This window comes from Chroicocephalus ridibundus, chromosome 6 (assembly GCF_963924245.1).
Source record: "Chroicocephalus ridibundus chromosome 6, bChrRid1.1, whole genome shotgun sequence".
Taxonomy (NCBI): Eukaryota; Metazoa; Chordata; class Aves; order Charadriiformes; family Laridae; genus Chroicocephalus; species Chroicocephalus ridibundus.
The window spans coordinates 18,608,920-18,625,017 of NC_086289.1; the positions used below are offsets into that span (position 1 = coordinate 18,608,920).

The window sequence follows — 16,098 nt, forward strand, 5'->3', positions numbered from 1 at the left end:
ATTCTCAAAGGTTCACGAGGTTGTAGGGATCCAGTAAGAGATGACTGATTTCTCCCCCCACACGCACACACTCCACCCCACACCCACTCACCCACCCACCAGCAAAACATAATGCTGCACTATTTTTGGCAACAGGGAAAGGGCCTCCCTGTGAAAACAGAAAGCTGTGTATTTCTCAGTTACATCACTTTGCAATCTAATGCTGTGTTGTGCTCAGTGTTTTTGTGGTGATGCAAGTCTTTTTTTTTTTTCTTTCTTTCTTTTTTTTTTTTTTTTCCTCCCTTCAGCCGGTTGGATTTTCCCCATCTTACAGCACCTCGCAGGTCTCTTCTCTGAGCAGTACGTTGCCTGAGTGAGTGGAAACATACAGATCAGCTGCAGGTTTCTGTCTACAAAAACAGAGTGAAAGAGAAAGAAAAGGGTTGGGAAAGCAGAGACAAATATTGACCTGGACTTATAGAAAGACATCCAATGGCTGAATAAAGAACCCCTGTTCATGTTTTGGGATATTCTTTCAACTGGCTGGAACGAGAGCGGATCAAAAGAATGGGAAATGCCAGCAGACCCTTTAGAAGAATTGCTTATTTCTTATGCCTTTTATCTGTGCTTTTGCTGACTGAAGGGAAGAAACCAGTGAAGCCAAAATGTCCTGCCTGGTGTACTTGTACCAAAGATAATGCTTTATGTGAAAATGCCAGATCTATTCCTCGCAGCGTTCCGCCTGATGTTATCTCACTGTAAGGGCTGTAAGCATTTGGTTATTTAATTTATGATTTAAAATGAACTAGGATGTGTGGTGTTTTCAGTGCATACAGAAGGATGCTTGCTGCAGGGAGTACCTCCAGCATTCAGAATCATCAGCTAATGTGTTAAAATTGTGCTGCATCCTTGAATCCTGATTTTTATCTCTCTTTCATCTGTCTGTCTGTCTGTGTATGTGCACACATACCATTTTATATCTTCTTCTATACTATGTGAAACCTGTAACATTCATTTTTTCTGGTTTTTATTTTTTTTTACTTGTATAAATAAATTTCTCTGTGATGACCAGATCAGTATTATAACCACAGATATATGAGACTACATTAATATAAGGTTGTTTTTTTCTTCTTTCCAGATCCTTTGTGAGATCTGCTTTTACTAAAATCCCAGAAGGGAGTTTTTTGCTCACACCATCTCTGCAGCTTCTGTGAGAAATATTTTTATGATACAATTTTGTTATGAAATGTATATGTATCCATAAATATTTTAGAAGGGGTCTCAGTATAAATTTTATAAGAAACAGCAAGAGAACATTCATTAGATGACAAAATACAAGACTTTTTAGCGATTTGAAAGATAGTGCATGTGTAATTTTTTCAAAGTGCATGTACTTAGTATTTTGCAAGGCTGTCTGTTGTCAGTGCTACTTTGAATGATTACATGCTGAAGCTTTCGGTGACAGAACGTATGCTATCTTCATTATACTTTAATTATCATTACAGTAGGGACTTGAGCATTGCAACAGCTATTCCTGTGTCTTTTCTGCAGTCCTGGGGCCTGATCCCAGTATAAACCTGCCCGTTTGTAATTCCCATCGACCGGGAGCTCAGAACCCCCCAGATCGGGCCCTTCATTGCAGTGGGACAGGTCCTGAAGTCCTTTTCCGTGTAAAATTGCCATTGACTTCTGTGGAAGTTCAGTCACTTCAGTGGGAGTTTTGCCTTCAGAGCGCCTGGGTTTGATCCTATTTGTTATTTCATGTTCTTTGGAAAAAAAAACAAACACAAAAGTAATGAAGATTTTCTTTCAATTAAAAATTTAAGCCGTTATTTCACAATGAAATACTGCCACGAGGTATAGGCAGGGAGGGAATATTTTGGGATGCTTATAGATTAGATGCATTTCTAATACAGGCTTTTTACAGGCTTTCCTGGAAATGTGGGCATCGGCTTATGTAATTGTGAGCTATACGGAGGCAGAGGGGGTGTAACCCGCACCGTTCCACGGGGACGTGCTGCCAGCCCCACAAACACCCGCGTTTGTCTCAGCAACCCGGCATGACGGGTCCCTGATGTGATCAACATCAAAAGGGGGACGTCTGTCCCGGGCTGGCTCCCCGAGCGCTCCGGCTGTGGTCGGGGGTGTAATGATGATGTACTGGAGCCCCACGGCTGCCGGATCAAACTGCCGGTGTGCCCATCGCTGAATCCCTGACCCTGGCTGTACTCTGCTACCTCAAGTGGAGCTGACAAGGAGGTGCAGACGTACGGTACAATTTTTGGATACAGGGTAAATAGGTAAATGCGGTTACTATGGAAACCTAAATGCTTTTCCATGGTGGAAAAGCTTCCTGCAAAGCTTTTCCCAGGTGGTCACACATCACAAAAGGGACATGTTTCACATAATTCCTGCGAAGGGCCTTTCAAAGGAGAGAAAAAAAAGAAACAGCAGCATCGGTGGAGGTTGTATCTGAAGAGAGTGAGTAGGACATCATCTCTCTTGGCTACGATACGCCACCTATTCTTAGCGATCCCACTGCCAGGGGAGGCAGAATTGGGTAGGGAGGAGTAGGAGAGGCACGGTCTTTTTATTTTGAGTTATTACAGTGGGGTCTGTGCCTCTGGCAATGGGTTTTGGCATTTTAGTAATGGTAATAATTTGTATGCTTCACGTTCTAAGCTGTGCTAATCAATGCTCCAACAAAAGCTCTGACCCCAGAAAAGCAGGTTTTGTTCCATTAGGGGCTTCGATGAGAGATCCGTTAAAATGGTGCCAACAATCCACAGATTACTTACTTCTGCTACCTAGCATTTTTCAAAATACTGCTGCGCACTTTTCCAGATACATTTCTAACATGGTAGCTGAGTTGCTTGCCATCTTTGGGAAGTCAGGCTCCTGATCTAAGGCAAATGACTCCTTAAACACAGGCCACAGGAGCAGGATTTATCTGTGGGGCCAATACTCCAGTTTGTAAGTGGGAAAGAAAAATCCCTGCCTTTGGCAGAAGAGAGCAAGGGAAATAAGAATATGGGAAACTCATGTTAATTAAAAATGAAAGTAAGTTTTAGCTTTGCATGATTACAGAGCTGTATTGGTAGGTTTAATTTAGCCAATAGCAAGATTTAGCAACCTATACATATTTTTACATAATAGTCTCGAGCATTACATTTTTAGAAATACCAAATGTAATTTGGTCTCTCCAGCATGCCAGTCACACATTTCTAAGTGTGGAATATATCTGCCTCTATTATTATTTACTACTATTTTTACTGTAGTAGCGGCAATGATCTTTTCAGAAGTCACGGTCTCATTGTGCTAAACACCACCCCTCAGTCCCACGTCAGGAGAGCTTTTCTTCTTGAATAGTATGGATGATATATTCTGTGCTCTTCATGTGACAACAAAAATAAGAAGGACCTACACAGCTACGATGAAGTGTCAGCAGGAGTGTTCCCTAAATGTCGAGAAAATCTCCTGCTCTCATCTCCGGCACTCATGACTCTCTATCAGCAATGTGCTGAGGGTGCCCTTATAAAGTGGTGACATGAAAGCCCATAGAAAGGAGGGAGGTGATCACGGCCGCTGGGTCACAGATCAAGCAAATCTGGTGTTTGAGGTCAGACAGTGGGAAAAAAAGTCACATTGTGCATCAAATACGTGTGATACAGCCATTGGAGGGAGGTACGAGTTGGAAGGCAAATGAGCTCGCCAAGTGCAAGACCTATGCCATAAGCCTGGCGATCTCTGAAATAGCTATACAATTTAAAGAGATACCACCCGGTTCTTTAAATTACAAGGAGGGCAAAGTGCCGCAAAGGAAAAATTATCCACTGAAATCACATTGGAAAAGTAAAATTAGTTGCAGGCAGCAGATTTACTAAATTGATCTTCTGATTCAGAGATTTTACAAAAATACTTATTTCCTCTAAGAAAGAGAAGTATTAATTGTTCCTAACAAAAGGGAAGAATTTCCGCTTACATTTTTCATACATATATAGGAACATATTTAAAGTGGAAGAAGCACAGTCTAAATAGCCAAGTGAGAAAATGAATCAACTGCCATTTATTCTTAATGCAAACTTCAAAATACAAGATTAACTCATTAAGGGTATTAATTCATACTTGGAAATCTTGAGTTCCTGAATGCCTAAGGATGTCATAGCATGAATCTATTTATCCATCAGGTCTAACTGAATAAAATATAGATGTGCATCTAGTATTCCACTGGGGTAAAGTAAAGTTCACCATACTTGACAATGCCTCACCATATTAAGGGTGTGACAGTCCAGAGCTGAATTAAAATGGACAAATGCAAACATGGCTGATAAGCATAAACAAAGCTGGAGAAATCAGTGCTAGTCCCCTTTTAATGCTTATAAAATTACATAAAATAAAATGTGTTGCTGGTATTTTTACTGCTAGCTGGATGAAAAATACATGCGCACACTAAGAGCTATCTCCAGCAGGTACAATATAGTCTTAAAAATAGTTCTGATATGAACACTGACTAAATTAAGAGATTTTCCATTTTTTTCTCAGTAACTTTTCAGTACCCTCAGGTCAAATATGCTCACTAAGTTAAGGGATTTTCCTGCCTGTCAGTGGTGCAAATTCAACCTGATGTCTGGCTAAGCAGCTGAATACTTTCCCTATGTTGTCATCAAAAGTAAGTGTTCTTCAACACAATTTAGACCTCTGTAGTACTTGAACATTTCATTGTCATCCAAGTATGTCTCCAGTGGCGCTTGTACAATCCCATTGTTTTACTGGCATGATAAACCCACATTTACAACCCACAGAAGTCAATGGAATTTGATCAGATGGCCCCAGCAGGCAAAGCAACAAGTTGTTGGGTCCTTCCCTTTGCACCAGACTCGGTGCAGTCTCTCAGCCTTACGATCCTGTCGTGCTTGCACAGACAAAACCCATGAAAGCAGTCAGTGGAAATTTGGCCTACCATGGTTTGCTGAACCGTTTTCTAAAGATGCTAATAACCTAACGGTCTTTTGTTTTGCATCTCTTTACGCAGGTTGTTTACATCCAACACTTTTGATGTTATTAGTGATGATGCTTTCATGGGCCTTCCTCATCTAGAATATTTGTGAGTGGAAAAAAAGTATATTTCCTGGCATTATTGAATATAGTGGGTGGGCTTCCAAGTTCCAGGCATTGCTTTGACCAGAATGACTTTACGACCCGTTACAGGTTCATAGAGAACAACAGCATTAAGTCAATTTCAAGAAATACTTTCAGAGGACTGAAATCTTTAATTCACCTGTAAGTAAAGTGGTTGAATATATTGCTTGGTATTTTTAATATAGTAACTGAACCACTGTGTTGTTTAACTTTGCATTTTGATATATAGCTGTTCACATTTGTTTAGGCAATATTAGTAGTAATTTAATTAGAACGTTAATCTTTGTGTTTCCACCAAAGACTTCCAAATTGTGGTATGTGTAGAAAGCCAGGACCCAAACAGCTTCCAGCAGAGCATGTTTGGCGGCAGTAGCTCCCTGACTTCCTCTGCTCAGAGCACTGGGGATTTCCAGCTGAGCGTGTAGGAGCAGGGAGAGAGCAGGATGAGTCGGGAAGCTTGGCACTGACAAGGTGAGTCCCATTTCGGGACTTGGAGAGGAGGAAGGTGGGAGCTGTGGTCAGCACTGAGGTGCCACAGTGGCGAGAGGCTGAGGGGTGGACACACGCCTCTCCCCAGGTACCCCAATCTGGCATCGATCCAGGAAAATATTACGGCCATTCCTGGGACAGGCCATTACTCTCTGTACCCGTGTCCACTCCAGCTAGTACCTGTATCCAGCAGAATTTGACCAAATTGGATTTTAAAATTCCCACCTAGAACAATTTTAAATAGACGAGTTGCAACAAGACGTATTTATTATGACTCACTGACCCAGTTGTTCCACTTAACTGTAGGGCATATCAGCCTTTAGACTGATGGCAGGATCGGCTTGGAACCCCTGCGCTGCACCCTGTCCTCTCCTCCACGCAAGCCAGAGCATCCCACAGAGCGTCCCACACTGACACCGGGATCTGTTTAACATTCCTCGCGCTGCTGCCCAGCCCTTGGGCTGTTCTGGAGCTACGGGCAGACCCTTGCCCTCTGACATGCTGCAGCCCCCTCGCTGCGTTAGCCGAGGGTGAATTTAGTCCACGGCACTCTGGATGCTAATGCGGCTGTCGGGAGCAGCACTTCCCATGCCCACACCAGCAGAGGCATTTCTCACGCTGGGCTCAGCAGGTGAAACGCGCGCCAGCAACAAATACCTGCAACATTTCACTGCAAACGCCAAGAGTAGCAGCCTCATGCTCTGAGCTAGCAAGACAGTTTTTAGACAGGCTTTTGTCTCTTATCTTACATCAGGTCTACCTTTTAGCAATAACTTCATTTTAGCAAGCAATAAATGTATTTAAAATACAATATGTACACAAAAAATACAAAACATAAAAAACACAAAACATAAAAAATACAATAATATTCTAAGAGAGGGAGGTTAAAACATCTGGAGTGTGCCTGATACGGGTTTATACCCAGCTCTGAGCATTTGCATTCTGAAGCATATATCTTGGGGTGCGTGTCAGAGGCAGGGGAGTGGATTCTGACCTTTTGGCCTTAGCACAATAACCTCCAAGAGGGTTTTGAAACAGGGTCATTTAACTTCTTCTTTCATATATTTTGTCACAGGAGAGAAAGCAAAGGTTCCCTTTTAAATAGTTAAAATGCCTAAATATAGTAGTTGAATTGCAGTTCACCACATCCTTCACCACATAGTAAATGTACCATAAAACACTTTACTCTTCCCTTTTTGGTCAGAACAGACAAGACTCATGGCTGGCTGAAACCGAGCCATCTGTGACTACTCGTGTATATAAAGTTACTTAGAGAATGGCTCTAGGTCTGAGGAAGAGGAAAGAGAGCGGAGAGAGAATAAAGGTATATAAACAGGCTGCGCACATCCCATAAAAATCCCTATTAGAGGTATAGGCATAATTATAGTATTGTTAAAAAAGGCAGATAATTGGATAAGGCCGGTAACTGGGACCCTATCTTCAAAATATTTATGCACATGAATAGCTTTATATTCACAAATGGGTCCAGTACATTATTTATCATATTCATTTACTTATTTAGTAGCTTTTGCTGCCAGTGAGCAAATTGCTTTTCTAACACAGAGGGAGGCACAGTTTCCTCTTCACAGAGCATACAGTCCGAGAGTAACATCTTGTCTTCCCTGTTACGTTGGTTTCTGGGGATGCTTCGGCAGTTTCGTAACAGAAAACATATGCAAAAGACAGAACCACATTTCAGGAGCCACTGCGGTTTGCATGTGGTTGCATGCACATTTTTGGGACATGGATTTGTGCATCATGCTGCTATTGCACATGGAGCGCTATTCATGAAGACAATGAGAAATTTGCAGAAAATAACTGCAAAGGCAGGTCCATTAACCACAGAATGTGACTAGTTTAATCTGCTTGCAGAACCGCTCCCCACCCTCTGGGGAAAATTGCACATAGACGTTAAGAATAATCATCTGGCACCCTGAGGCATTTCTCATTTAAGAAAAAGGAGAATACTTGTCTACATAAAATATATGAAAAAGAATCAGTAAATAAGCATACAAATGAGTTCTGTGAAGTTAGAGAAGATGAACTTTGTTCTATTTATTCTGTTCGCTTCCTTTTCACAGCATAACTTTTGCAATGCAGTAAGCTATCCAAACATTTGTATTTTTATAATGCAATTAACTTCCATAATTACAGTGTGTCCTTATTGTAAAATAGAGCCATCTAATATTTTTCATTATGCAACACAATTTATGTTGTGCTTGGGGCAGATTTAAGACAAGAAAAACTAAACAGTGGCATATAAAATGTGTAATTTTCATCCAAAAATTGGCAAATGCGTAAACCTTGTGTAAATTTTTCTGTCAGTCACATTCCCGTAGCAGTGGTGAACCACCGGTACTTCCAAGCACATCATCCCTTCCAGCTTGCTATAATCCAGGTCATAAAGAATATGTAGGGCATTAAACCTGCCTCAGCTTGCAAGCCTACTTGGCTTTCTCCAGATGACTTACCTGACTTTTAAAGAATTCCTTTTGAGTGTAAAATTAAGCATAAGTGAAGCACATGATACCTACACCAGTGTTACAATCAGATGTACTTTGAAAGCGGTGAAGTCAGACCGGACTAATGGCATCGCCCCGTATTTACTATTCCTGATAAGGCAAACGATTTTAATGAGGCAGTAGACATAGTACCTTTGTGCCTGTTTTTGAATTTAAGTATATGCCTAAAAGTGGCTTTGCTTGGATAGGGAAATTGTAGTTAATAAATAACTTTTATGTTTACGAGTGGAAACAGAAGAGGTTCTAAGTCTTACTAGCTACAGATTTTAACTGGGATCTTAAACTAGAAAGATTGCTTTCCATTTTCCTTTCTTCCCATAAGTAATAAATAATGTTGTTAATTAAAAGAGACATAAGCTATACCCTACAACATTATTCTTTTCCTGCCATGCCCTCAGTGACATCTCGGAGAAGCCAGACCTTTGGTGGACTCACACAGACGTGTCTGACTGAAATGTAATATATTGCTTGTTCAAAGCCTGCTCGCTTCCTTGTCACTTTTAGTAGCTAGAATACTCACTGAATTTAAACGAGATTTCCCAACATCAAAAATTGGGAATTAAAGGCAATTTCTTGTCTATTACTGCATAATTCCAAAAACTATGAGCTAAGCCTAAGGCAAATGGAATGAAATTTAGCATTAAGATTTTCCTTCCAGAAGAGATACAAGAAAGTGGGGAAACTGTGGTAATATGAACACCATGTATTGGTATCTCACAGGGAAAACATCAGTAGATCCAATCATGACTAATTGTTTTAAAATAATGGTGTTGGCAAAACACCAGAGGTGACTGCACTTTTTACCCTGCTAAGTGAAGTACTGTAAATGCGACAAGGCTGCTGAAGAGTCAGAAAGCAGAAGGAGGGATGGCATTTTAGTGGGAGAAAGAGTCACAAAGTAAATGAGCTAGTCTTAAAAGCAATCTTTTTGAACTAAGTGCTGGAGATACCAGGATTCTTTACCTTAAGAAAAACGCCCCACACAGTATCACGCTGTGCAAAAATGTGTAATTTCATGAACTGATTTTTCAGCACTGATACTGAGGTGTCTTCTTTTACAGGAGTCTCGCAAATAATAATCTTCAATCGCTTCCAAAAGACATATTCAAAGGCTTGGATTCTTTAACAAATGTGTAAGAAAGCAATTAATTAATCTATTAATTATACTAAAAATATAAAGAGAGGATTTTAGAGGACACTGTGAGTAACCATTCAAACCAATAGCCAGTTACGGGGTCTTATTGCTGGGTAGAGACTACCACATATGGGTAGGCTTGGTTTTGTCTACTGTTGTTGATAATTTGCTTCAGTTTTGAATATTCCACCAGTTATGAAGATAAGTAATATCGGTAGGAGCTATTTAAGAGAGCTGCGTGTTCATTAAGACTTAGTGAACAAGAAGGAAGTATCCTTAGGGATGCATGAGAGAGTGTGGCATGTGGGGAGGGTGGAAGATATTTAATGGAGTAACATTTCTGTCTGCAAAAAATTTCTGGGAAGGCCATCTTTTATCACAAAAGCACGTGTCTTATTAAATACCATATCCCATACTAAATCTAATTGCAACGAAACCAAAATATGAACTTGTTTAAACATATAACTTAAATACCAGTAGAAATACAAAATAAACAGATAAATCCTATAGTTGCTTCACTGAAATATGTCCTGTTTACCACACACCAAATTCCGATTCAGCTGATTTGGGATAATGAGCGCAGGACATCCTCTGCCTGCTCCCTGTATGAACAAGGTAGGCTGAACTCCCAGGGTAGAGCTGCAGCGGTCAGTTGTGGAGACGGTCAGTGTATCAGGTAGCATTCCTTGGCATGACTGATCATGGCCAGGTGGTTACACAGTCTGATCCTGGCGCTTGCCCGTTCTTGTACATACGATCTGCAATCTGACTGAAGACAGCTGTAAAAGACTTAAACAGAAGCCCTTTGCTTGTGTCTTCTAAAGCCCGAAATGATTATATGTAAAGGAGATAGCACATATTCACTGGCTGACCACCAGGTTACACTAATTCCAGTTTTGTCACCTAGAATGCTCTTATTGAGAAAGGCTAATCTGGAAGAAATAACCTCCCAACATATGGGGCCAACAGTTTGATAGGCTTTTGTGTACCTGTAAACTTGGGGAAATCAACAAAAATTTCCTACTGATTATCAAGCGAAATTCTCCTTGATTTCCTGAGTTGAATTCAATCTGTGTGGGTTCTGGTATGTAGATTTAACTGTGGATCAGAATAAATTAAGCCAGGAAGACATCAATTGAGAATAAGCAAGAGGGCTCATATTTAACGCGAGCCCAGTTTGTTGTTGTCCTGCAAGGAGGAATACATCAGCTGACTCCTTATTTTCCATGCACGATTTATTTGTTGTAGGGATCTTAGAGGCAATGCATTTAATTGTGACTGCAAGCTGAAGTGGTTAGTGGAATGGCTGGGCAGCACCAATGCGACAGTTGAAGACATTTACTGTGAAAGCCCACCAGAATACAAGAAGCGCAAAATCAATAGCCTCTCGCCGAAAGAATTTGATTGCATTATTACAGGTAATGTGCTTCAAATTATTTAATCTTGTTAAATTAAAGTCAAAGCTGCATATTTTTTTATTCTAGGGTCCATTTTTTCAGGAAGTCTGCATACTGGATGGAGCTTCCACTAAAACCAATATGAATTCTATGCAGGTCTAAATCTGACATGTGAATCACTTGGGAGTGGGGTCTTACATTGCAGCTTCTGCTCAGACTTTAATATGCTTTATAAAAATTTGGAGAACTGGGACATAAACCAGCACCTCTTTTAATTGAACGAGACTGAAAAACAAGTTGCAGTGCTCTTTTATCAACAGGAAAATTGGACTAGTGATGAAATACTGTAACTGATAATAGATTGGTATCTGTTAAGCAAATGTTTTTTCAGTACACTATGGAGGGTATCTCTGCAATTATCATACGTTGTGTGCACTTTTGCAGAATTTGAAGTTTATCAGTCCCTGCCGTACCAGTCTCTGTCAGTAGATACTTTCTCATACATGAATGATGAACATGTGGTTATTGCTCAGCCTTTTACTGGAAAATGCATTTTTCTTGAATGGGACCATGTAGAAGTGATGTTCAGGAATTACGACAACATTACAGGTATGAACACTGCTCGGCAAATAACTTTACAACAGCCGATCCAAAAAGTGGTGCTAACCCTGTCTTTTACTTTTGTTTTTATAGGTACTTCAACTGTTGTGTGTAAACCTATAGTTATTGAGAGTCAGCTGTATGTCATTGTCGCGCAGCTCTTTGGAGGCTCCCACATATATAAAAGAGATATTTTTGCTAATAAGTTTATAAAAATTCAAGATATTGAAATCCTTAAAATCCGAAAACCCAATGACATTGAAACTTTCAGGATTGCTGAAGACTGGTATTTTGTTGTTGCAGACAGTTCAAAAGCTGGTTTCACCACGGTTTACAAATGGAATGGGAATGGATTTTATTCCCATCAGTCTCTGCATGCCTGGTACAGAGATACTGATGTGGAGTATCTTGAAATATCCGGCAAACCACATTTAATTCTGTCAAGTAGTTCCCAAAGACCCGTAATATATCAATGGAACAAAGGAACAAATGAATTTGTTAAGCGTTTTGATATCCAAGATATGGAAGATGCGTATGCAGTGAAGCATTTCAAAGTGAAAGAGGATGTATACATTTGCTTAACAAGATTTATTGGGGACTCTAAAGTAATGAAATGGGGTGGTTCAGCATTTCTGGATTTACAAAGGATGCCATCCCGAGGGTCAATGGTATTCCAACCGCTTCAGATAAGTAATTATCAATATGCCATTCTTGGAAGTGATTATTCTTTCACTCAAGTCTATTATTGGGATGCTGAAAAGGCAAAATTTGTGAAGTTTCAAGAATTAAACGTACAGGCACCAAGATCTTTCATACATGTCTCCATCGATAAACGAGATTTTCTCTTTGCTTCAAGTTTTAAGGGAACTACATTGATTTATAAACATGTCATAGTTGACTTAAGCGCATGACACTCATAATTCTGAGATTACATCAGACTTTCTACCATAAGTGGACAAAATGAACTAAATGCATGATGACTCTCTTATCTTTACTTCCAAATGAATGCCTTTAAAAGTTGAGATTGCTAGAACAAAGTATTACTAGTATCTTCATCTTTACTTGTCAAGTCTAGTGGTGTTGGAAGTTGCATTTTTTAACAAAAAGAAATTAAATTAACTGTTCTTTGCATCCACAATATGTAAATACGTGTGCAACTGCATCTGTTGCTATAAAGAATATTAAGATGTACTTTTCCATTTATTTATTCACCTGTTTGAAACAACTGCCAAATAAAATGTTTACATTTTGTGTCTTTCACATTCCAAATATTATTTGCAGGTGATACTTTTTATTTGTGTATATATTATACACATATAAAATAAACCCAAGAAGGCATATTGCCCAGTGCAGTGTCGTGCTGCATAGAAGATGCACAATACTGAAGATCAGGTGGGTTTCACATAGAACCAGAAGTTCTTGATAAAAATACAGCATTGAACCCCAGTCCTCTAAATGATCACCTGGACATACCCTTCCATTTATGTGAAGCTTCACTGATTCAAACAGGACTCCACACAGAAAAAAAGGGTTCAGTTACACAAATCAGGTTGTAGGATGTTCAGTTATATAGATCCAGTTGTAGGATGGGGCTTTGTACTGTGTATAGTTGGAAGTTCCTGACTTCTAACAAAAATGAACGTGGCAGGACAGACTCGGTGTAGCATATGCAACTCCAGGGAAGCTACCTGTATATGCTAAATTATGCCAAGTCTGAATTTGGCATGAAAACCTATTACAAACTCAAAATTAAATAGTCTTTTGTTTACGTACAACTAGTGCATCACTTGTGAGAAACCAATACTGCTGCTGAAGATCGTTTGGCGCAGCTTGGGAAGAGAACACAAGCTGATTTTAGACACCTTTGCACTCGAAGTTATCAAACCTTGTGCTTCAGTGCTATCTTTAAAATATGCACATGAATACTGTATATGTTTATTCACATTTCTAACATTCACAAGCATTGGTTGGCAAATAAGACTTATGATACTATGCATGACAGCTAATCACACAAGCTGATTCTGCAAGCTGTACTTGCACAGACCCCAAAAAGGCAGAGCAGTTTCAGCCTCAGTCACTTTTCCTTTGCTTATGGTGCTGCTGAGAGCACCTGTTAGTGCAGCAGAAAAATAATCACTAAGAAAATAGACATAAAATGTGTCTTTTAAGAAGCTACTCCTAAACAGTATGCTTGTTTAATAAATAGATTTTTTTTATATTAAATGTTATTAAAAAAGAAATTAAATCCCACATGAACAGTGCTACTCTAATAAAGTTAATTTTTCTGATGCCTTTTTATCCATAGCTGCCTGTGCTCTAGTCAGTATTTGGCTTAATAATTACCTATTCTATAAATGCTTACAGTGTGAATAGAAAGATTTTAAACTATGTTTCACAGTTGAAACCTTCAATTTTTTCCTTAACAAATACATTTTCCAAAATCATCTTGACAAATCATCACTATCATTCACTTGACAAGTTTCCTTGATAAACCTTTAGCTTTCATATCAGCATGATTTCAAACGCCAAATGAACCCAAATAATCTCTTTTATTCTTTCTCAATGTTGGCTGCCCAACTGTGATTGCCAACTCTGTCTGTCCATCTCTTCTTCAATCCACCTTGCACGGCAAAGGAATAAAGTGGAAAGTCATGAACCAATCTCCGATCTACTGGCAAATCATGCTTCATTTTGTCTTTTGCTTTGCTCTTTTACTTAAGGTCCTATTGAATTATGTACACTGATTTTGATCTCCCACTACGCTTGCCTGCATGCACTCTCTATCAAATTGTATAAATAATGGCTATGGATCCTTCTCATTATGGACATATTATGGACATCTGACTGAGTTTAAGTGGAGCTGGATAACCTTGCTCATCTGCTATTCACAAACACTATAACCCAACGTATTGCTTCACAACTGTACCTTGAGAAGGTTATGTTTCATGGAATTATATTTCAGAACCAGCCAGCTGCATGCCCTATGCTATAGTAGTGCTATGATTGTTTTCCTGAGTTAATTTATTCTGAAATAATATGACAGACTTCTGGGAATTCACCATTACTCCTGGGTTTAAAGGATGAGTTTAGAAGCCTGCAAGGGTGTGAATCACCAGAATTTTACATTCACAATACCTGTAAAACTAGCCACGGTACAGTGGAGGGTGGTAAGGGATTAATGTGCTGGGTTAATCTGCTGAAGTACACAACTGTGTTATCGGTCTGGTTGTTCCATCAGGAAATTTTACCTGTAGTCAAGCACTGATGATTTGGGAAGTTCTTAATGCCTATGTCATTTGTGGAAGGCCAACTGATCACTATAAAATGCCGGATCTAAATCTGTTCTCTTTTAAAAATCCCTTTCTCTAGTCAATTTATGTCAGGTGGAATTTCACAGGGACTACAGCTGGTTTCTTATTGTGCAAGTATAGCATTTCATTGCACCACATAAGAAATTGGGGTATTTTTAGAACAGAACTCATTATCTTTAACGTAGACAAGTGTAAAGGCTCATTAGGTGGCTCCCTTTGCTGTTTCTTCCTAATTTCAGAGACTGGGCATTTTAACAGCTCCTCTGAGCACAAGGCCATATTCCATCCCGGTTCTCTGCTCAGTATTCCTTCTGGTATCAGTGCAAGTCCCAGACAAAAACTAAAACAGGACCTTTTATCATATATACACTGACACTTTTTTAAAACGTTGTTTAAAAAAATCAATTTCTTTCAGGAAAGTCTATGTTACTTGCAGGTGACTGGTTGTCTTCTGCAGTTGTAATGATTTTCTAAACTCCGTAATAGTTTTGTTTACGACTGACAGAGTATGTAAAGTACTAAAAGTATTATAGAAGACAATACTGAAGTTTATTAATGGATGCTGCTGATCCTTGATGCCGCTTAGTCATGTTAATGTCTAAGACAAGAAAAACTGTTAATGGAATTGTCTTGTTTTCCTACAACTACTTCATTAGATTTTTAATGAAGCACATATATAAAAGAATATACACTTCTCCATTCTGGAAGGGATATCTAAAATACATTCAGAATACCTGTTATTACGCCATGTGTAGCTTTTTTTTCTTTGTCTGTTGTAATATCTAGGACTTGCAGGTTTTTGTTTCTACTTGTTTTCCATTGAAAAAATATTCCAAAATGCACGCTTCCTCCTAAGAAGAAAATTCAGCAAGGAAAAATCTCATTCTGTAAGGTAACAAAACAAACAGAAATAGGGACAGATTGCATTATTGGCTTGGGGTTGCATTTTAATTATAACTTCTCATAATTCTCTTCCTTTTATTTTTAAAACTTTATTTGAAGGGGTGATAACAGCCATTCAAAGTACACTTGAGAATGGGAAATGATTATTAGCATAGCTAATATGTGTGATACGCTTTGATATATTCCAGTGGGAAGCTAATTGTCTAACAGCTATATTTATGTATATGAGCATTACAACATATTGTGTTAGTATTCAATGGAAAACAAAGAATATTTAAACCACAGAAGTAACAAACAGTCCTCAGACTGTTGATGAACACTACTGATAATGGCACCAAGAGAAAGCAGAGAAGTCAGCATGCCCAAAATGTTACAACTAGGGACAGGATATAAACGCACAGCAAGTCTCAAGAATCCAGGATTCTTCCCTTTCAAGGAAATATTTTCCTTACTATGAAACCCATACTGTGTTCCTCCTCAGCAGGGACCCTTGAAAATCTGGATGATCATCCAATTCTTTCAAAATACAGCAAAAGGCTTACAAACTTAACGCGCTACATCCATGATCTCAGTTTGTGGCAGTTTTTCCTTTGGACATCTCTCTGTTACAACGATCTCGACAG

General features: G+C 39.2%; 1 protein-coding gene across 3 annotated transcripts in view; it reads left to right on the top strand.

The window, feature by feature from the left end:
* Positions 1 to 13,432, top strand: part of LGI1 (leucine rich glioma inactivated 1) — a 31,743-nt gene extending 18,311 nt beyond the window's left edge. For 2 of the 3 annotated variants that reach the window (XM_063339829.1, XM_063339830.1), the window contains exons 2-9: positions 288 to 737; positions 1,118 to 1,189; positions 5,012 to 5,083; positions 5,188 to 5,259; positions 9,191 to 9,262; positions 10,513 to 10,682; positions 11,106 to 11,270; positions 11,355 to 13,428. In XM_063339829.1, the coding sequence (XP_063195899.1) occupies positions 547 to 737; positions 1,118 to 1,189; positions 5,012 to 5,083; positions 5,188 to 5,259; positions 9,191 to 9,262; positions 10,513 to 10,682; positions 11,106 to 11,270; positions 11,355 to 12,172 (1,632 nt within the window). In that variant the 5' untranslated portion in view covers positions 288 to 546 and the 3' untranslated portion in view covers positions 12,173 to 13,428. Of the gene's footprint in view, positions 1 to 287; positions 747 to 1,117; positions 1,190 to 5,011; positions 5,084 to 5,187; positions 5,260 to 9,190; positions 9,263 to 10,512; positions 10,683 to 11,105; positions 11,271 to 11,354 lie in introns of those variants that run through there. The other variant, XM_063339832.1, reaches the window with a different exon arrangement.
* Positions 13,433 to 16,098: the final 2,666 nt, after the last annotated feature.